At 40.2% G+C, this 23,892-nt stretch overlaps 1 protein-coding gene across 2 annotated transcripts in view; it reads right to left on the bottom strand.

Moving 5' to 3' along the window:
- The window catches only part of LOC124795056 (cell division cycle protein 16 homolog), a 212,744-nt gene that overhangs the window by 725 nt on the left and 188,127 nt on the right, over positions 1-23,892 (bottom strand). For both annotated transcript variants that reach the window (XM_047258852.1, XM_047258853.1), the window contains exon 11: positions 19,959-20,151. In XM_047258852.1, the coding sequence (XP_047114808.1) occupies positions 19,959-20,151 (193 nt within the window). The remainder of the gene's footprint in view (positions 1-19,958; positions 20,152-23,892) is intronic.

Below are 23,892 nucleotides of genomic sequence, written 5' to 3'. Positions count from 1 at the left end.
ACACACACACACACACACACATACATACATACACACACACCTACTACTCCTACCCCCCCCTGTCCCCCCGCCCCAATTGCCATAATGTTGTTATGATAGAAGATACAAGGCACAAGTTTGATAGCAGTAATCAACACCTCTTTTTACTGTCTATCTACTGTTCCCTGCTTCCTTTGCAGCTTAAGCAGATGTATTCCCTCATGACACTAATCAGATGCCATACACAATTGCCTGCCAATGTGTTACTTAATCTTGGAAAAATTTGTCGGTATGTACCTTCGTAAGTCCAAAGATGAGAGGGGAATCTGAAGCTGTGATGGCTAAACAGCAACGTCATCAGCACCCATGCATTAATGATATAATGATCACCATGGTGAAAATCTATGAAGAAAGGTCAATAAGATGGAAAACCAAGTTTCAACCCCCCCCCCCCCCACACACACACACACACCAAGTTTCAACCCCCCCCCCCCCCCCCCCCCACACACACACACACACACACACACACTCAAGAATCACGAGGCAATCATAATAAGGTGAGCTTCAGAAAAGCCCATAATAAAACCCCAATGAGACACAGCAAATAACTAGATGAAACAATGGATAAAATAACTGAAAAAAAAATCGTTAAAAAAGGGGACATATAACTGTGGCTAGTGGCTCGATAAATATTTACAAATAATGAGTGACCCAGCCAATTCGTGATACATTAATATCTTACACACTATATTTTGGGAATAATTCCTGACACCACCTAAAATCTTAAAACACGAACAGTTGCCTCATTATCAGTTAAAACAGAAGGCAGATCCTGTGGGAGACTCAGTTCAACCTTCAGCTTGTCATATGATATGAAACACACTCAGTTAAAATATGTTGTACTGATAGCTGAGTCCCGCATCTCTGACATACTGGCAGCGCCTCCCAATGTAAGAGGAAGCCATGTGTCAATGAGCAATGTCCCACTCTAAGCCGTGTAAGGGCTACTTCTTTGGACTATTGTGGGTGGGAGAAGATAAACCAAGGTCACAGTGAAGGTTTTGTGGTTTGTAGTTTATTGTTCCTCACATCCAGCCACTGAGCCTCCCACCAACACATGGCCTTCCTGGTCACAAATGAAGTGACAGCCTGTAGAGGGACTGAACAGCAAGCAGCAGGAGGAAGGGAGCAAGCCTCCTTGGCAGCTGCATGAGCGAGTTCCTTTTCCGAATCCCTATGTGCCCTGGAACCCAGCAGAAAATGCTTTCCTTGACTTGCCTTTGCAAGAGAAGAAGAGTGTCATGCACTTCTTGCACCATCCAATCTGCTGGGTACATCTGCCCAATATCAAGAAGGGCACTTTGAGAATCTGAGCAGATGAGGCATTTTTTGTCATGATGCCATCTCATCCGCTGCACTGCCCTCAGCATAGCAAACAATTCTGCTTAACAAACTGAAAACTGTGCTAGGAGCCCTATCCCGAGGACAATTTCAGGGAATACTACAGGACAACCAAGAAAATATCCCTGCTTAGACCCATCCATGTAATAAAATCTGGATGGCAACGTAAAATCTAGTTAAATATAATTGTATATAAAAACAAAGATGAGGTGACTTACCGAACAAAAGCGCTGGCAGGTCGATAGACACACAAACAAACACAAACATACACACAAAATTCAAGCTTTCGCAACAAACTGTTGCCTCATCAGGAAAGAGGGAAGGAGAGGGGAAGACGAAAGGAAGTGGGTTTTAAGGGAGAGGGTAAGGAGTCATTCCAATCCCGGGAGCGGAAAGACTTACCTTAGGGGGAAAAAAGGACAGGTATACACTCGCACACACGCACATATCCATCCACACATACAGACACAAGCAGACATATTTGAAATATGTCTGCTTGTGTCTGTATGTGTGGATGGATATGTGCGAGTGTATACCTGTCCTTTTTTCCCCCTAAGGTAAGTCTTTCCGCTCCCGGGATTGGAATGACTCCTTACCCTCTCCCCTAAAACCCACTTCCTTTCGTCTTCCCCTCTCCTTCCCTCTTTCCTGATGAGGCAACAGTTTGTTGCGAAAGCTTGAATTTTGTGTGTATGTTTGTGTTTGTTTGTGTGTCTATCGACCTGCCAGCGCTTTTGTTCGGTAAGTCACCTCATCTTTGTTTTTATATATAATTTTTCCCACGTGGAATGTTTCCTTCCATTATATAAATATAATTGTAAAAACATAGTCTAGGGTACAATGCTTCCTGTAACTAGTCAGTTCTAAAAATAATCTGGGCCTCTTTAGTAGTCAGAGGGATTCCCTACTCCGCCCCTGGATTTGGATCTCAATGCCCCCCCTCCCCCCCCCCCCCCCACCTGTAATAACTCAAGGCTCTCCCTTGCACGGATTCCAAATGGCCTTGTTGCCAGTGGCTTATGATTGAACAATGGCTGCGCAACATAGCTGGATGCTGGTGATGTAGGAGTGGACAAAGCCCTATATGCTTGGTCAAATAGATAGCGGAGGCTGGTGCTTGCAACAGGACTCATGTGAGAGACTCCTGTCAACAGCATAATATCCTCTTGGTGAACCGCATCCAGCATTTTGAGGTATGAAGACCTTGCTGACTCATAACTCTGGCATCCGTATTCAAGCCGGGGCTGCACAAAGGGCTTATAAAATTGGAGGAGCAGATGGGGCCTCTCATCTCCCCAAGACCTGTGACTGACACATTTAAGGATGTCTAAGACCTTAAGACACTCAGGTTTTTAAGGTGTGGCAGTCACATTAACTTCTCATCAAAAGGAAGGCCCAAATACTTCACCTTCTCCTGAAAAGTGAGAATGGTATCTCCCAGTTTCACAACAGGTAAATTAAGATTAAAATAAAAACAAATAGTTTTATCCTTTGGTGTAACACCATTCCTCCAACTGTCTCATGATCAGTTGCAATTGCCAAGTAGCCTTTGCAAGGTTGGAGGATGCACAGAAGGTGGAGAAATTATCCACAAACAAGGAACACAGTATGAGTCGTTACACTGTGGAGATACTGTTTATTGCAATGCAGAATGCTGTGACAATTAAAGCACTCCCTTGAGGGACACCATACTCCTGCTTAAAACAGTCAGAGAGGACAATCAAAACTTGTATCTAAAACATCTGTCAGAGAGAAGGGACCTTATGAAGGTGGGCAGATGTCCACAGAATCCCCAATGATAAAGCAGGGACAAAAAAATATGCCTCCAGGCAGTATTGTGGACCTTTTTCAAATCGAAGAAAACACTGATAAGATGTTGCTTACAAATGAAAGCATGTTGAATTGCTACACTGAACAGGGTCAGGTTATCGAGAGTGGAGTAATACTCCCCGAACCCACACGGGGAGTGACTGAGTAGGGACCTGGGTTTGAGAACCCACACTTGGCACCAACTGACCAAACATTCCAGTGTCTTTCCTATGCAGCTTGTCGGGCTAATACTATAGGTTTTTCCACGCATTGGGAATGTCTCCTGCCACGCAAATTTCTTTCAAGAGCTGCAGGAGGACCTCCTTCGACAGTGGGTCCAACTGCTTCAACACGCTGTACATTATCAGGTCATTTCCAGGCATCATTTGTAAGGGACTTGTACAACTCTGCCATTGTCTGAGCTGTCTCTCGGCAATGTTACGATAAACCCCTGCATTTGTCCAGCTACTACTGGCAGCCGTGAGTTGTGCTTTGAGAGCCTCCTAATGGCTTCCCACACTTTACTTGCAAATGTGGACCTATTGATGGAGTTCAGCAACTCTACTAACTCTCCCGAATTATTTGCCTCACCTTTGCACATGCCATTCGAAAGTTTGCAAGATTCTGATTTGTAGAACATTGAGTGAATCTGCACATAGCCACCCTCCCGCCACTGACTGCAGAATGATACTGACCATTCCCCCAAGGGACAGTTCACCTCCTAGGATTACCACTGACTTTCGGATGGGTGCATCAGCGGCATGGTGGATAGTGGCCATAATGTGATCCAGCCAGTTCTGGATGCTGTCACACTGCTCAAAAACAGCTAACTGCTTGCAAAGCATCCAGTTAGCTTTTTTGAACAACCATATTGGTGACTTCCCTTCAGGATCTGTTCCATCAGGCAGATGAATCCACGCTGGGTAGTAGTTGCCACCATGGAGTTCATCATCCACTCCCCACTGAGCAGTGTCTGCAAGGGCAGATGAGCAGAAAGAGAGGTCTATGGCTGTAGACGAACCCGTAGTGGTGTTAAAACAAGTAGCTTGGCCCATGTTCATCAGTTTGACATCTGTTGTGCATTTCAGATCCTCAAGTATCCCACTCTTGGGGCAAGTGGCGTTAGAACCCCATAACACAGTGTGTACATTGAAGTCCCCTAAAAGGAGAAAAGGGCAGGGTAGTTCACTAAGAAGATGAGTGAAGACCCCACTGTCAAGAGGCTCATGGGGCAGTAGGTACAAAGAGCACACCGTGACAGTGACATGGGCCAATATCCGAACAGTAGCCACTTGTATTGTTGTGGTTAAGGATGCAGGTGAGGAGTGAAAAGTGTCCCTGATGAACATTGGTACCCCACATTTCACCCCGTCACCAGTAAGGTCACCTTTTCTTCCAAGTAGAGATGTGTCAGTCTGTTTAAAATGAGTCTCTTGAAGACAGAGGCAAAAGGGTCTGTCCTGTACATGGAGCCTCAATCCCTCCAGATGAGTCCAGTATCCATTCATATTCCATTGGAGTATGGGAGCCATTTAATCAGTGTGGTCTCGATGTAGCCTTGTCCTTCCACTGGGGCAGTGAGGTGATTGTGGAGCGAGATGGGGTGGAGGGGCTACCTGGGTCGGTGACGAACACCAACACCCATGATGTCCTCACCTTCAGTCAGACATGATAGAATAATGTCTGATGGCACCTGATTAAGATTTTGACCAGAATGCTGAGACCCTTTCTCTACTCCTTTTCCCAGCAAGGATGACGGGAAAGAGGGTGGTGAGTGAAACTTTTCTTTGAATTAAGTGGGCATTGAGGGGCACTCTACTTTTGGGATGCCTGCAGGAAGCTCACTGCGAAAGCATTGCTGGCCTCATCTGTCATAGCTGCCTGGATCACAATGTCTTTAACTTTGCTTTGACATGTACAAGTGCAAATACAGGTGCTGGTGGTGGATAGTGCTACACTGAATGTTGTCTGGATCAAAGCATCAACCTTAGGAACAGGTTTCTGCACCAAGGAAGCATAAGAAGTGGCACAGACAGAGGGTTTCATCGCCTTATATTCCTCTGTGGCGTCTGTGTGGGGGATCGGCTTTGTCGCATTTATTTCCTGAATTCTGAGTACCTCTGCAATAACAGGGCAGTTTCGGCTCCAGACTGTGTGGCTCCCAGAGCAGTTAATGCAGTTTGCTGGAGATGTACAATCAGTCCAAGCTGCATGGATTGACTTTCCACACTTCCCACACGTCACTTCGCCTCTGTAACTCAATGCTGTATGAATAAATTGCTGGCAACTAAAGCAATGCATAGGGTTACAGACATAGGGCCTAACCCTCCGTGAGTATTCGTGCCATGATGTGTTCAGGCAGCGTCAGAGAATTGAAGGTCACAATGCAGGTGGTAGTCTTCTCAATTTCTCCATTATTCTTACGTGTCCTTTGCCCCACATCCACTATCCCCTGTGATGCCCATTCTTGTTCAAGTTCAGCAAAATGTCATGGCAGGTGACCACACCTTTGTCAAAGTTGAGAGAGATATGCAACTCAACAATGACGTCACAATCACCCACTTTTTGTGACTTCCTAAACAGTTCCACCTGCTTTGCCGGGGTAGTCTTGACCAGCAATGAACCATTTTGCAACTGCTTCATAGACTTAAGGGTACCAGTAAGCCCTACTAAGCCTTTATGGATATAGAAGGGGACAATTTTTCAAAGGTCCCCTCCTTCCTCTTGATCACTACAAAAGCATTCTGATTCATGACTTCTTGAGCCATGTTACTAATGTGAAGTTGATTATCAGGAGGATTAGCCCCTCTCATTCTTTTGCATGAATGGGTGTGAGTACTCCCAGGCAGTACATCTGTTACACTGGGAAGAGAAGAGGAAGACTTTGAGGGTTCTCTCTCAGTCCCACAAGCAGCTAGAGAAATAAGGGTGCTCTCGGAAAGAGTCCTGCATGCCTGAGTAAGCCTTATACAATTGAGGTACGGAGAGTTCCCCAAAAACACAACATTTCACAGCTGGGCCTCACAGTGGTCACTGATGCATGCCCAGAACTTAGAGTGACGATGACTGGTGTCACTTACCAGTCCACAGCTCAGGAACCCCAGGGTCGCCGAGCCCAGCAAACAAATGCTGAACCCTTGAAGGCAGGAAGGAGAAGCACTGACAAAATAATTTACGTACAGGAAAGATGAAACAAGATGAAAGAGAAAGGAAGAAAAAGTGGTCCACAAACAAGAAAATAAAATTGGCCAGAAAAGAGATGATAATATGACAACAAAATGTGTTAAAAAGATAATTAAAGAAAAAATTTGTTAAATACGAGACTTTGGATAAGGGAAAACGAGGGAGGCATTTGAAAATCAGATAGAGAAATGAGACTGAGTCAAAAACGGAAGATAAATTCGGGAAGGTCGAATTAGGAAGGATGGGAATATGTAAGCTCAGATATAGCATCTGGCTACCAAGACTTACAGGATAATGGGATGATTGTGATACCACAGAATGGCTCAAGGCCTATACAAACCAGAGAAGTTGGCAATGAGAAGGAATAATATGATATGATTGCATGAGCCATGAAGCTACTGTTAACATTGTCCGAGTTGAAGACAACAGCATGTTCCGCTACTGGGTCAAGAAAACTTGTCTGTTGCTGGATGCAGCCTGCCAATGACAAGTGGATGCTGATCACATAGCACACTAGCTGCAACAAAGCTAGAAAATAATTTGACTTCATTAAAAGATTGCTCTAATATGAGATGCCTGTGACATCCAAGTTAAACCATACACTGCAGGCTGAAAATCTCCTATGTAGGAACCAACGGGGATCCCACATATGAAATCATCAAAACGACCACGGATGATGTTGTGTTCCTTAACTTCCAGAAGGTTTTTAACAGCTTCTCACTGAATGAAACACAAGCATATTGAAAATCAGACCATCTTTGTGAGTTGATTGGAGAGTTCTTAACAATCGCCAAATCATATTTCATGCAGAGGAACCTTCAAATATATAAGTAACTTCTAGCATACAGTTACTACCCACTATATTCCTAATCTCATTCCTTCAGCATCCCCTGACTTAAAATCATCAGCAAACCCTAAAGATTTTATTTCCTCTTTGTGAACTTTAATTCTCTTTCCAAATTTCCTGTAAGTTTTCTTTACTGACTGAGTTATGTACAGACTGAATAACATGGTGGATACGCCCTTAGAGATTGAATTTTTATAATTTTACAATTACAGTAACTTTACAAGGGAGTAAGATGATGATGCTAGATTCTTCTTAGTGTCATGCTCTTTGAAATTAACAATAAACTTACACTTATAAGTCATAATATATTGACTGCCTCTTAGTAGCAGGCTGGCCCAAGTTTGTAATGTAATACAGCTGCTTTTCTGCATGGCATGGATTTGACAACTCCTGGATTGGTTTCTGAGGGTATATGGCACCAGCTGTCTATGCAGAATAGAAGTCTGCAAATTGGGCATTTTGCTCGCTCATATACACTTGAGTCCACTGTGCTCGGACACAGGTCGCTCAAGTACAAATGCTCAAAGTCGGCAGGCTATTGTTGAATGAGGGGGAGGGCTTTGCCATTGTTGCAACAATTTTAGTAGTAACTTTGTGTCTGAAGGCTGGTGCTGCTTCTGAAATACTCCCACCAGCCGATGGAACTACACTCAGATCACTTTAGTTACAATGTGGACATACAATGAGGCAATAAAAGCCATGGAATACCTCTTAATATTGTGTCAGACCTCCTTTTGACCAGAGTAATGCTGCAACTTCATGTGGTATGGACTCAACAAGTCACTGGAAGTTCCCTGCAGAAACATTGAGCCATGCCAGTCCGTAATTTGGAAAGCGTTGCATGAACTGACCTGTAGGTTACGTCCCATAAATGTTTGATGGGATTCACGTCGTGCGATCTGGGTGGTCAAATCATTTGCTCGAACTGTCCAGAATATTCTTCAAGACAATTGTAAATGAACAGCAATGGCCTGGTAACAAGGCACATGTCATCCATAAAAATTTCTTCACTGTTTGGGAACACAAAGTCCATGAACGGCTGCAAATTGTCTACAAGTAGTTTAACATACCCATTGCCAGTCGATGATTGGTTCAGTTGGACCAGAGGATCCAGTACATTCTGTGTAAATATAGCCCATACCATTATGGAGCCACTACCAGCTTGTACAGTGCCTTGTTGACAACATGAATCCGTGACTTCATGGGAGCTGCATCACACTCGAACCCTACCATCGGCTCTTACCAACTGAAATTGGAACTTATCTGACGAGGCCGTGGTTTTCGAGGCTTCTGGGGTCCACCAATATGGTGTGATGCAGTTGATTTGTGCTGTTAGCAAGGGCACTGGTGTCAGTCGTCTGCTGGCATTGCCAATTAACACCAAATTTCACCACAGTGTCACAACATATACATCTGTCATACGTCCCACATCAATTTCTGCAGTTATTTTACTTGTTGCTTGTCTGCTAACACTGACACCTCTACACAAAAGCCACTCCTCTTGGTTGTTACGAGAAGACTATCGGTCACTGTGTTGTCCGTGGTGAGAGATAATGCCTGAAATTTGGTATTCTTGGCACACTCTTGATACAGTGATATCGAAATATTAAATTCCCTAACTATTTCCGAAAGGGAATATCCCTTGCTTCTAGTTCCAACTACCATTACGCATTCAAAGTCTGTTAATTCCTGATGTGCAAAACCATAATCATGACAGAAACATTTCACATGAATTACCTTAGTACAAATTTGTGACACTACTGCCATCTTTTCATGTACAGATGTCTAGCTAGTGAATTTTGTCACCTCAGTGCCTGGGTGTTAGTGTCTTAATCATGACACATCACTGTAATTCATAAGAGAAAACAGCTTACGTTATGCAACAGCGAAAATTTGGAAACAGTTTGGACTCTGAGGAAAACTATGGAACTACCAACGTTTTTAATGTTGGTAATGAAAAATCACATTGCTGTTTTTTATAACAACATGTGTTTTATTGATTCAAATCTACATACGTGAACTAGACCATCTAAGAAATTAGAAATCTATCAGGAACAAAATTTTCTCCAAATTATTCTGTTACCGTAATTACAATGAATCGACTTGTTTCAGATCAAGACCGCTTTGTAGAACTGAGAAAAGTTTCCATGCCACACTGAAATTTCTTTCACTAGACAAATTTGAGGCTGGAACACAAAACATTATTCTTGCTAAATTAGATAGCTGGTCATCGTTGTTACCACTATCCATCTGAGTTAAATAAAAGTCAACCTCACTGGCACACTGAGTATGCCATGGTCCACAGTCTAGTCACTCTGAAAACAGAGATTCCATTGAAACTTCCTGGCAGATTAAAACTGTGTGCCGGACTGAGACTCGAACTTGGGACCTTTACCTTTCACGGGCAAGTGCTCTACCACCTGAGTGATCCAAGCACGACTCATGCCCCATCCTCACAGCTTCACTTCTGCTAGTACCTCGTCTCTACCTTCCAAACTTCACAGAAGCTCTCCTACGAACCTACCCAAGTTCAAGTCTCTGTCCGGCACACAGTTTTAATCTGCCAGGAAGTTTCACATCAGCGCACACTCTGCTGCAGAGTGAGAATCTCATTCTGGAGAGACTCCATTTTTATGGCTGCTTAGTGCAGCTGGCATTCACTCAACAGCCCTAAATAAATATGGTTCAAATGGCTCTGAGCACTATGGGTCTTAACATATGAGTTCATTAGTCCGCTAGGACTTAGAACTACTTAAACCTAACCAACCTAAGGACATCAATCACATCCATGCCCGAGGCAGGATTTGAACCTGCGACTGTAGCAGTTGTGTGGTTCCGGACTGAAGGGCCTAGAACCGCTCGGCTACCACGGCCAGCCCTAAATAAATAATTACAGATATCACAAAAATAGAGTAATATATTGCTGCCACGTTATAATTTTGTTCTAGCTTCTGAAGAACTGGTATTTTGTCACTTATTTGAGGCATGTGTATTTAATATCTCATCTATATCAGAAACAAACATTTTCAGTAATTGGTAGGGTGACTACAGAAATGTTACTATTCTGTGCAACGCCTGGATTTCAACTTTTTCTTCTGTGAGACAGAGACAGCATTCTTTCAACATTTGTAGTATCTACATTTAACAGATGATAATATGACAGTTGTACTGTACTGCCAAATGCTAGTGATACTGAAACTGGCACCTTGCAATTAAATTCTGTCGTTCACTGAACACACAGCACATATTAAACAAGAAAACTGGGGCTACTGTAATTTAAACGTACTTGTTTATCTTCAGGCCCTGCATTACAATGGCTTTTCAGTTCCGACCCATAATGAAACAAACTGTATTGTTGGAAACTTCTTGAATTCCAGTACTCCTATTGCATCTTTTAGTGGCTCTAAAAACGTCATGTTCTTTTACAGTGTTGTGGTCATAATTAGTAAGTTTTTCAGAGAAACTCTTTCTGGAAGCATTTGCATAATTTTATCGTACTGTCCAAGTACAGATGGTAGCACTCTAAACACGTTGTTCCATCTACTTTCCATTTCTTGCTCCAAGCTAGTCTGTACTTAATTCATGTCACCAGTTTTCTTCATGAAATAGACGGTAAGTATCTTTGGCAGTATAAGTCATGGAATAAACCACTGAAACCTGATTTATTAAATAATAATCACTGAAAATGTGTTTCAAAACATGTGTAAGCCTTGCATAATGCTGAAAGGCTGCAGCGCCTTGCATATATTAGCAACCTAGTCAGTGACAAATGAAATCTTATTAAGATGCTAAGATGCTGGGGATTTATTCCTAAGAATTTGAATAATGTTCTCCCAATGTATTTCTTAATAAATCCCCCCCCCCCCCCAATTATGCTCTGGGGAACATGGGCATCCATGGGTCCAGTAGAACTCATGCAAGGCACAATGACAGACAAGGAGTTTTTTGTTATGGTTTTCGGGCGCAAAACTGCTGTACACTGGTTGCAGACCACACACATTCCTTCATGATAACCATGCTTCCCGATGGCAGTAGCATTTTTCAGTAAGATAATGCACCGTGTCACAAGGACAGGAGTGTGATGGAGTGGTTTGAGGAAGAAAGTGGTTGGTTCCAATTGGTGCACTGGGCGGTATTGTGACCTTCCTGGGGCAGTTTTCGAAATGTAGACTTCTTAAAACGTTATTTTAACATTTTTCAGAGCATTTTAGAAGTGTGAATACAACATTTATAATACTGGTAATAAAGAAATTCTATCATACCACATCTCAAAATCTGTGGTTCAAACTATACGGGGTATTGGTGCTTATCGTCACAAATGAAGCATTGGGTGAAAGTGTGAAAATGAAATGAAAGATAGGGAATGAACCCATAACAGTGCTTAAGAGCATGCACTATCTCTTACTCGGTAGATATGGTCATTGTAATACTATAACAGTCTCAACAGCTTTGCCCATATGACAGATGACAGCAGAACTTTACAGCTCACTGTCGGCGTCAAAATTTCCACAAAGTGGATCACGAGCAGAGCAGCGCAGAATGTTAACTGAGAACCTCTTGGCCTCAAATTTCATGAGAGGCTGAAGGCCAAATACATTCAGTGACACCGCAGCTGCTGTAAACTGATGACGAGGGGAAGAGATGAGGAAGAAGTAGTGTGCATTGTGAGAAATAGGGTCATTCTGGTTCATCTCTCCCCGCTGACAATCTCCTTTGCGTGAGCAAAATATTCACTTACCACAATGAGCCACGAATTTGAAAAGGTGTCCACTGCAAAATAATTACAGTATTGTTTACCATGCTAAATGTTTCAGCTGCACAGTACCTGTGTTGCTTTCCTCTCCTGTGCACTTGGCACCTCTCCGTCCCATATTCCTATCTCATGCACTTGCTGCCTCCCTCCCATCCGTCAGCCACCCATCCCTCTATCCTCCCTCCCACTCCACACCTCCTTTCGTCCATCACCCCATTCTACGTGGTACAATTCCTCAATGTTGCTGGAGAGAGAGAGAGAGAGAGAGAGAGAGAGAGATAGAGAGAGAGAGAGAGAGAGTCTGTCCTGTAGCCTGAAAAGCGATTCACCTGAAACCATACTCCTGTGCCTTTAAGTTCTAATGAAGTATAGGAGCCATTAGATAAATGGGTTTTATCCTTCCCCCTATTTTTCAGCTGGCTCTGGTTCTGTGGCGGTGAGGACTTAAGTCCAGGGATTGGTTGGTTCCATGAGGCAAATTAAAATTTTTTAGTTCTAGTGGCCAAATAGTCATTGGATTTGGTAGACAAAATTAGATCTGTATAGCCTTTTGGCATAGGATCTGCTTTTTTCCGGCTTCCAATTTTTATTTTGGAGGAGCTATAAACTTTTTGCACCAGCAGATACATCAATCCATTTTTCTGAGACTACCTGCTCATATTTATGGTATTCTCTGGCTGTCTGCAGGAGATTGCGAGTATCACTTCAAGCACAGTTTTGCACTGGATAGTAATACTATTTTATATCTGTCTCATGTCATCACTATTCTTGATTCTTTTTTGACAGTCAAAGTGTGTGAGCTTGTGATAGTGAATCGAAGTACCTTGGAGGCCTTTTCTGTTTTGGCATATGATATTACTAGTGAACAGCTTTGGCACATTTCCTGCAAGTAGCTACATTTTGCATTTTGTACTACTTGAGGGGAGCAGGCTATGCATTGGCACCATATTACCTCATTAACACTTCAAACAACACTACCCTCCTTGTGCACTCATCATAGTCACCTACACTGAAACCATTACATGCACAACAAAACATTCATGCTTCACAAAGGAAAGGTGCCGAATGGGTGCAATCAAGAATCCCTTTCCATTTATGTGGCTGAACCACTAGGTGATCCCTGCCACCAATGCCATACAACGATTACTTGTACGTTAATCCACTGATTAAGAGGACTCCTGGATATCAATTCATAAATGCAGAAATTAATGTGTTTGATTGGACAAAATATGTTTCACATTTAAAGTTTCATTTCCAATTAGGCCTGTTCTTGGTGGATGTTGATAATTATATAACCGTTAAATAATTCCGATACATCCTTCGACTTACATAATTCTGGTTCAGCTTGTCCACTGACAAATCACTAGGCTACCTAGAAAATAAACATGCATATAAATTTCTATTATATGATGATGGTGCATTGTCTGCAGCCTCCCAGTATATGTGCCTCTAATCTGTTTGACATCTCCTCTATAGTCACTCATTTCAAACTTTGTTAACATTTTAAGGAGGATATGAAGTACAAGCTTTTCGCAAAATGGATATGCTCAAAAGTGAATGAGCAACTGATGAAGAATATGCAAATAATAAATAAATAAATAATAAGACTTCATGGGCCAGGCCTTGTCATGGCAGGGTGGCTCAGTACTCAGTGATCAGACAAGGCAGGGAAGCTGAGCTTCCTGTCATGGAAGACGAGAGGGGAGGCATGCTAGTCTACAATGTGAGATTTTCAACAGCAATTAAGGCAGCAAGGAAAACCACTAATATGGTAGAACTGGTGGGATAGAGATCCTGTGAAATCCACTTTGCATCTGACATGTAGCAAATGGCAAAGTGGTCAACATCTGATCACCGGAGGTGTGGCGGGAATTCTTGTTATGGAGCTAATACTACAGACTTTAAAAACTGGTCTTCAGTCCAAAACTTGAGATAGTCAAGTACCTTGAGGCACGGCAGCAATCAGTCTTTTACTCCAGGTCATAATACACTTCTACTAAGAACAGTACAACCAGACTATTGAATTCTGGGGCATCTGCACCTACACACAGAGGGAGTTGGAGTCCTTTAGCCAACTTTGCCCAAACACCAAAACCTTTTTCGACACACTAAATACAAAAAGTATCTCAAGAGCAAACCCTGAATGAACAAAGAATGCAAATACAGGCACACTGATGAAAAGGCAATGGATTTTGGGAACTACACAATTTCAAAAGTAAAACAGACAAACAATTACAGAAAAAACGCTACTTTTAAGGGTTACCTTTGCAGTCAAACAGGAGATACCTGCAAAACAAATGTGATGCCTGTAAATAACAGGCTAATGAAAATCTCCCCTGAAGTGTGAAAGTAGAACATACACACTAATCAATGCACACATCCCAGTCCATATTGAAAATAAAGTCAACTACAAAAAGATAGACAAATAACAGGGAATGCTAGAAGAAACAGTATCTAAATTTCCACAAAAACATGCCAAAATCCTACATGATGATTTCAATGCACAGCTAGGCAAAGAATGAAAGTACAGAAAAACAATTGGAAAATTAACAGCACATAAATGGACCAACCAAAACAGATGAAGATTAATCAAACTCTGCAAACATCTCGACACACTTAAAAATCACCAAGCTCACCCATAGGTGACCAAGCAGCAATCTCTTATTCAAACCACTAAGAAATTATGAACATCCATGTCAAAGCGAGAGCAAATGTTAACTCAGCCATTACCTGACAAGAATAGATTTGACACTAACCAGGTCCAATCACATTTCCCAGAAGCAGACAAACCGTTTGCAACAACTGCAAAAGAAAATTGACCAAAACAGCGCAAACACTAATTCCTCTGTAGAACAGGAAAAAGCAATGTTGGTGGAATGACTAATGTTGAGAATGCAATTCAATATGGACAGAATGCATACAACAATAAGACAGCAATAAGACGGAAGACTACTACAGAACATTCTTGACAGTGAGGAAAGAGAGCCAAGTTAATCTTGAAGACCAAAAGGAAATATGAAAAGGGTGAACTACCGTATTTTACAATGCTATGATCTGTAAGACGGACCTCAATTTTTAAGCAATTTTTTAAATAAAATTTTTGCCTTTTTTGTTATTAGACTGCAGGGTCAAACTAAAAAAATTCTTAGTTTATAGAACTGAACTGACCTTTAGAATACCTGAAAATCATTATCTGATCTTTCTTCTTCTTCTTCTTCTTGTTCTCCTTCTTCCTCATCACAATTGTCCTCTTCATATATAAGAAGGTTTTCACTGCCATCAAGAGTATTACTTATGCAGCATTATTTAAAAGATTTAACAATATGTCTTCTCTCACTGTAGACCACTGGCACTCTTGTTTGATTGTAAGTCATTTGAAAGCTCCCTTCAGCATGAATTTAGGTTGGATTTCATCCATCATCCATTTGTTCCATTCCTCTCTAGTACACACTTTAAATGGTTTATTTATCAAGACATCAAGAGATTTCAATTGTGAAGTAAGCCCTCTTGGCATAACAGCAAGCTATGTATTTCCTCATCTCAATTCCTCTTCCACACAATTTTTCAACTGACTACCAAACTGATCTAGCACACAAAGAGAACTGAAGCTTAGTATCATGAGCACAACATCAAGGACAACAGCGTAGTGCATTTTTTCATGTCCACCCTTCCTTCTCTCCCACACTCTGTAAGTTCATAATTTCATACCAGCCTCACCCATCCAACCCCTGTCATGTATGTGAACAACACCTGGCAGTATGTAGAAGGTTTTGGCATTATTTTGTGCTGAAAAATGATCACTGGATTAAGTTTAGTACTGTCACAACAACATGAAAGGACAACAGTGTAGTGCATTTTTTCATGTCCACTTATTTTTATAGTTACAGTTTTAGCATCTTTCATGGCAAAAGTTCTGTTATTCTGCACATCAAATGTCAGAGGAGTTTTTTCCACCTTCACTATTTGGCTTAGTTCCGCACTGGTTTGCTTTCAATGTTGAATAATAAAGTGATAGAAGATAATATTTTCTCTTCATACTCTTGTGGCATCTTCTGAGACTTTTTGGTTTTGGTTCGCATGCCAAGTCCATGACGCTTCATAAACCTGTAGCACCAACCACCTCCACCCTTAAAGTCTGTTAACTTCCGCCGTAGGGCTAGCTTATGAGGGTTTGAATCATTTTTGTATTAATTCAAATGCCATTTTGATGGAGTCCTTGAATCGATTTCAAAATGTCATCTACTAGTTTTGCCCATTTTGCATTCAGTCCTCTATTTGCACATTTAGTCGTCCTCATTTTTTTTCAGTTCTTTATTCGCCCGCCAGTTGTGAATGGTTTTTCTGTCAGTGGAGTACCAAAATGCTGCTCAGTTGCTCAGTTTCCTGCATATGCTTTCTGCATTACTTTCAATTTATAGCCCACATCATATGAATACATTTGATTTTTTTCCATTACGAAACTAGCTACTAACAAAAATACTGTACTGTTACCGATAACAGAAATCACTTTCAATTCAAGTCCACTACACCACTGACTGCAATGGTACATCGTAGGCTAGACAGTGTTCTAAGTTTGTGAGGCTGGGTGGGAGGGAGACAAATGTTAGCAAGCTTGTGAGTCCCCGCACTCATATCAATTTCGAGTATAAGATGCACCTGAATTTTGGAGGCAATTTTTCAGAGAAAAAAGTGCGCCTTATAGTCTATAAAATATGTTACTTGAAATCGAGAATGTCTTTGAAAGAAATAACACATTAAATTTCTATAAGAACTGCAAAACTAAGCTCACAGGATAACTTACCAGATATTTCAAAGAACTACTAAACTGCGGAGAAACAACGCAAAGATTCCCACTACAAGAACCAAAGGACACTAATCCAAATTCGTTACGGCCAAATGAGGAAGAAATTGCTAGACTGATAAAAAGACTAAGAAACAAAAAAACATCAGGGAAGATGGAATTGTAGCAGGAATCCTCAAATCACTAGGCTCAAATACCATAAAAGAAATTACCCAAGTGATGCAAAACATTTGACAAAAGGAACTGATTCCTGAAGATCAGAAAAATGAGTACATTCAACCATTACACAAGAAAGAGGTGTAAATAATTACAGGGGAATCTCACTAATATCAGTTGCATACAAAATTCTATCCCAGTGCCTTCTTGACAGAGCGCAGAAACAATATGAAACAAAAATCTGAGAGCACCAGGCAGTATTCAGACCAGGCCACTCACGCCCAGAGCAAATCTTGAACCTAAAGCTAATCCTAAGACAGCAGAGAATTTGTGACAAAAATTTGGTCTGCACATTTGTTGCCTTCATAAAAGCCTATGACTCAGTTGACTGTGAATTATTCTTCCAAATACCAAAATAACAAGGTCTAGGTCCGAGAAAGCTTGCAATCATAAAATACAATGGACAGATACAAGGTCAAAGGTTAAATTTATCATGGAACCCTCAGATCATTTTGAAATCAAAATGGGAGTGCAACAAGGAGATGGGCTGCCTCCATTGCTTTTCAATTGTGTTCTTGATAAAACAATACAAGAAGGCACTAACAGAAAAAAGTACTCAAAACTGGTCAAGTAATCACTTTAGGCAGAGGAAAGTTATCTGTGGATTGGCTAGCATATCCAGATGACATAGCAATATTAAATTGTGACATTTCGTCAGCCCAAAATAAGATTGAACTCTGGAAATAAACTGCAGGAAAAGTTGATCTCCAGATATCCTTCACACAGGTGCAGTACATGACCTACAACAAACAAGCACCAAAGTTCATGGAGACGAAATACGGCAAAATTAAAAAAAATCTACAGTTTAAATAGTTCAGTGAAATCATTCAGGAAAATGGATTTAAACATAAGCAAGTGGAATTAGATGGCGAAAGTTGGAAACTGCATTCTGACTTACCCAAATTAACTATGACTAGAAACATATCTCCAAGCACACAAAACTAATATGCTGCAATACAGTAATTAAACCAGAATGCCTTTTTGGATCAGGAACAATAATTCTGTACAGGAAAGCATACATTGAAAACACTGAGAATAGAGAACGCAAAAATATAAGAAAAATTCTAAGCCAAAAACTTGTAGTGAACAATACCAATTCACAAGCAGCCAGGAAATCAAACAACACACAAATATCCATAGGTTAAGATTCTAAGGGCACACTAAACGAACGAAGCATGACAGACTTACAAAATAAATAGTAAACTTCTGATAACATGAGTAAAGACAAAACAGACACATTGAAATGGATTGGCAACATCAAAATTGATCTGAAATTAACACGCATTCCTGAAGATGTCCAAAACCATGAAACCTTCAGGTCAAAAATTAACAAATGGCAAGTTGATTAAGAGCAAAATTCAATGAAGAAGATTGGGAAAACATTGTATGAAGAGGGAAAGAAAGCCCCACAAGAGAATGAAAGGAGTACGGGGAAGGCAAATGCCTGGGATGAGAGGTTTTTAGGAGTCCTGGATCTTTTTCAAGCAGACAGCTTAAACAGTTATTGATCTGGTACCCTATATGAATGCAATAAAAAAAAAATGATGGTGAAAGGCACTAGAATTCTTTCAATATTTTGCTAACATGTTAAGTCCAAGAAGAAACTGCAGAAAACTGGCTCATAGAGATGAATCCAGAATGGACTGCAAGTGTTACATCACTTAGGACTGCTGATTCTGATTATCTTCCTGCCACCAAGTTTTCTGATGCTACAATAACACAGTTCCATCTAACGGTGGAAGACAATGGAGCAGAAAGCAGCAAAAAATGGAAACTAACAAACATGATTTATTACATTTGTGAAAAGCCTCATTTCTCACTTGGCACTGCATCCATTGAGAGGATCTTCTTCACCTAGAGGTGTGCCTGGTCAAAATAAAAAATAATTTGGGAGAGAAAAGAGCCATTAAATTAGTGAAGATCTACAAATTTTTGCATGCTTCTACAAAGGAATAAATTGTATTTTGTTTTCATTATGATACTACATTAAGTTAATTTTTTTTTTTTCTGGAAATGTAAATGATATTTAACAGTGATTCTTAGAAAAGTCAAAGCACAATATTAATAAAATAAATTCTTACGACAGTAAATAGTTGCCTTCAATAAAAATGAAGACTCTTTTTAATTTGTTTAAGGATAGTCAAGCAAAATTTGTATGTTCATTAGATTTTCATAATTAAATACGGTTGGCTGTTTTACACTTTTTTTTTTTAAGTCTGGTTGCATTACAACCACCCTGGCAAATGCCCATCTTCTAAGTATTTGGCAAAATCCTAATGGGTTTATGTGCATATAATAATAACAGTAATAATAATCAACAATAATATAATAAGACAAAAAAGAAGGCCACAATGTGTGTTAAGATTCCCAACTTGATCTATGATTTTTGTAAGTTGTCAATTTCTTCACCTTCAACAGTGATTTGTTAACAGGAAAAATGCCAAGTTAAACTACTGTTCGGAATTAATTCTGAACTGTAGGTCCCCCTATAACTGAAAGGGTAAGTCAATTCAGAGATCAGTGGAAGGAAAGGGTGTACTTCTTCCATAAGTCCATGCCTAGTAAAGCATAGTGGTGTTCAAACCTATCTTTAGCTTGAGGGCTGCTTTACTTTAGTTGTAGCCAGGAATTCATTACCTATGAAGAATCATGTGTCCCAAATGACAAACACATATGAGCCTTGTTTTCAAAATTGTAATAAAATAACATGTAATAAATGACAAATAATTCACTTTAAAAATCTCAGATCAACAAACCACTAAGTGTTCGTGCAAAAAAATAAAATGTTACCTCAACTCATGTGGTTAGAGAGAAATTATGTGCAAATGTACAATAGAATCAAATCATAGCATTTCATATGTTAGTAATAACAACTACAGGCACTTAGAATTGTGTTAATCAAGGAAATTCCAAAGCCCAAGACAAAACACATCAAACTGTTTCATCGATTCAGAACAGAAATTACTTACTTGAGAAGGGTGGTGTCTCTACCATTAACTGCTCCAGTAAATATCCCAACATAGTTGTACTAAATGTGTGATCTCTGCGTATGCCCAATGCTTTATGAAATAGATCTACTGCGTCTGATGTGTTTCCAAGCAGGGCATTCACAAAAGCCATGGCAGCATATGTTGATGCATTCATTGGTGAAAGTAACAACGCCTACATTCAAAACAGTGATAAGTACATGGTCAAAATTATATCTGCTTTGATTACTCAAGTGTCATCAGAACTAGAACTGCCTTAAATTTTACTACTAAATATTGGCCATTACTGTAGTGTTTATTAAAATGGTCAAAAGAAAAGATAAACTGAACATTAATCCATTTCTAAATTAAATTAACTCAAACTCAAATACAGTCATTGGTAATGTTATTTATTAACTAAGTCATTTAGCTATTTACAGAGTTTCCACAATGACATGCTATTACTACAGTCTGGTTTCTGTACAACTTCTAAATAACCTTCTCTCCATGCATTTTACCCCTACTACCTTCAATATTTCAAAGATCGTAGGTCAGATTACATTTTCAAAAGCTTTCTCTAAATCCTAATGACATAGATTTGCCCTTCTTTGACCTATCTCCTAAGGTATGATACACATGCACATCTTGTTATCATATTACAGATGTAGGCTGACGTGCAGAAGACATGTAAACATCTGACGCCACATAGATCAACAGACTGATAATAAAATCGAAACCAGTTGTATTTTGACAGCCATCTTGTCCACTGCACTACATTCATGAACAATGTCAGTACCATGTTTGAAAACCGTTTTCCTCTAAAAGTTACTCTACTTCTGCAGAGTAGATATGAATGGAGGAGGAGTTGCCACATTTATTAAAAACTGCCATAAATTCAAGAACACTGACATTAATAAATTCTGTTTCGATCAGCATCTAGAAGCATGTGCAACAGAAGTAGAGTTCCATAACAGATCTTATATAATAGTAACTATCTACCGAGCACCTGCAGGAAATTATAATCTATTCATAAATCATCTACAAGCTCTTTTGGGTTATTTAACAGGAAGAAACAAAGAAATTTTGATTACTGGTGACTTTAATACAGATTTTCCAATGCAATCTTCCAGTAAACATTTACTGCAGTTAGTAATGTTGTCTTTCAATCTAACTCACACTGTAAACTTTCCAACTAGGATCACTAAATCCTCAAGGACAGCCATTGATAACATTTTTATAGACAAATCAAAGGAACAAACTCATATCATAAAACCTGTAATAAATGGACTATCGGATCATGACATGCAGCTCCTTGTTTTAGATTTAAATTCTAAGCAGATTATCAAGATTGCTAAATCTGAGTACAGGAGAGTAGTCAATCAAACCAAAATTTGGGTGTTTTAGAAAACTGTTCGAGGATATGAACTGGAAAGATGTTTATAGTGCTCATGACATGAATGAAAAATATAACACATTCATGAACAATGCCAGTACCATGTTTGAAAACTGTTTTCCTCTAAGTTACTCAGATTAAACAGAAGTCTATAATAAAACCATGGATTACACAAGGAATAAAGATTTTATGCAAGACAAAAAGGAAAATGTATCTGTTGACCAAGAATAGCTCCAATGCTGATGATTTAGCTAAATACAAGGAATAGTGTAATATATTAAAAAAAGTAATTCAGACATCTAAACAAATGCACTACAAGAAGAAGGTAGCAATGTCTGCGAACAAAATAAAAACAATATCGGATATAGTGAAAGAGGAGACTGGTAGAACCAGAAAGGAACAGGAGCAAATAGCATTAAGGGTAGATGACACATTAGTAATCGATGGGCATAGTGTGGCAAATCTATTTAACAAGTACTTTATATCCATTACTGATAGAATGGGATTGTCAAGATCAGTAAATAATGCCGTTGAATATCTGAAACTAGCCTTTACAAATACGAGGGCCGTTCAGAAAGTAACCTCCGGTTGATTTAAAAAAATACACCAAGTTAAATAAAAATATTTTAATATATACATCTTACAACTACATCTTTGCACTATTTTTCTACATAGTCTCCATAGCGATTGAGGCACTTATCGTATCTCTTCACAAGCTTTGAAATTCCTTCTGCATAAAAATCACCCGCTTGTGCCTGGAGCCAGCCTGTGACCGCATCTTTGAGCTCTTCGTCGTCATCAAACCACTGTGACCCGAGCCATTTCTTCAAATGCATGAAGAGGTGATAATCACTTGGCGCCAGGTCTGGGCTGTAAGGTGGATGGTTGATAACGTCCCACTTGAAGGACTCAAGAAGGGCCGTTGTTCTGCGAGCAGAGTGAGGACGGGCGTTATCGTGCAAAAAAACGATACCGGAAGTCAGCATACCACGGCGTTTGTTCTGTATAGCCCGTCGTAACTTTTTTATTGTTTCACAGTACACGTCTTGATTAATGGTCGTACCACGTTCCATGAATTCAACCAACAACACCCCTTTGGCATCCCAAAACACCGTTGCCATCAGTTTTCTGGCAGAAAAATCTTGCGAGGCTTTTCTTGGTTTGGTAGGCGAATTTGAATGTGCCCACATCTTTGATTGTTCTTTTGTCTCAGGGTTCACGTACTTAATCCAGGTTTCGTCACCGGTCACGATTCTGTTTAACAATGGTTCTCCTTCGTCCTCATAACGTGACAGAAAGTCTAATGCAGAGGCCATTCTTTGAGTTTTGTGGTGGTCGGTAAGAATTTTGGGCACCCATCGTGCACAGAACTTACGGTAACCCAATCTTGCTGTCACTATCTCGTACAAGAGAGTCTTAGAAATCTGTGGAAAACCAGTAGACAACTCCGACATTGAGAAACGTCGATTTTCACGAACTTTTGCATCAACTGTCTGAACGAGTTCGTCAGTCACCAATGATGGTCTACCACTCCTCTCTTCATCATGAACATTTTCTCGTCCACTTTTAAATAAACGTACCTATTCACGGACAACTCCTTCACTCATAACTCTTGGTCCGTACACGGCACAAAGCTCACGATGAATAGCTGCTGCAGAATATCCTTTGGCTGTAAAAAACCTTATGACAGCACGCACTTCACATTTGGCGGGGTTTTCTATTGCAGCACACATTTCAAACTGCCACAAAAACTAAACTAGCGCAGGTACGACGTTCACTCGACCATGGCTTGATGCCGACTGACCTGTTGAGTGCGTGAACACACAGATGGCGTCGCTACTCCCCCCATAACCCGCACTGTGACCAATCGGAGGTTACTTTCTGAACCGCCCTCGTAGCTTCAGGTACATGAATATGTCACTCACTTCACCAAAAGAAATAACGTCCATAACAAAATCTTTAAAAACAAAGCATTCTAGTGGTTATGATGAAATATCAACAAAGTTAATTAAGGCATGTTCTTGTGAGCTTAGTACAATTCTAAGTTACTTGTGTAACCATTCAGTTATAACTGGGACATTTCCTGACTGTCTAAAATATGCAAATGTTAAGCCTCTACTCAAGAAAGGGGATAAAGAGATACCATCAAACTCCAGAGCAATTTCACTTTTGCCAGCATTCTCAAAAATTTTAGAAAAAGTAATGTACAGGCAGCTTAGCAACCACAAATAACATATTATCAAGAACACAATTTCACACCTACATTGAAAATGTACTTACTTAATTAAATAACAAATTACAAGCAGCAGGTATTTTCTGTGATTTGTCAAAGACATTTGATTGTGTGAACCACAACATCCTTTTAAATAAATTAGAATTCTATAGTGTCACGGGCAGTGCTGCAAAATGGTTCAAGTCATACATCACTAACAGGAAACAAAGGGTGTCAGTGCAAGGGACAAGTGAATTAAGTCATCAGTGATCATCAGAATGGGAAGAAATTACATGTGGTGTCCCACAAGGATCCATCTTAGGGCCATTGCT

The sequence above is a fragment of the Schistocerca piceifrons genome, chromosome 4 (genome assembly GCF_021461385.2).
Source record: "Schistocerca piceifrons isolate TAMUIC-IGC-003096 chromosome 4, iqSchPice1.1, whole genome shotgun sequence".
Lineage (NCBI taxonomy): Eukaryota > Metazoa > Arthropoda > Insecta > Orthoptera > Acrididae > Schistocerca > Schistocerca piceifrons.
Note: the sequence above shows the minus strand (reverse complement) of the source record. Positions and strands in the feature narration are given on the sequence as shown.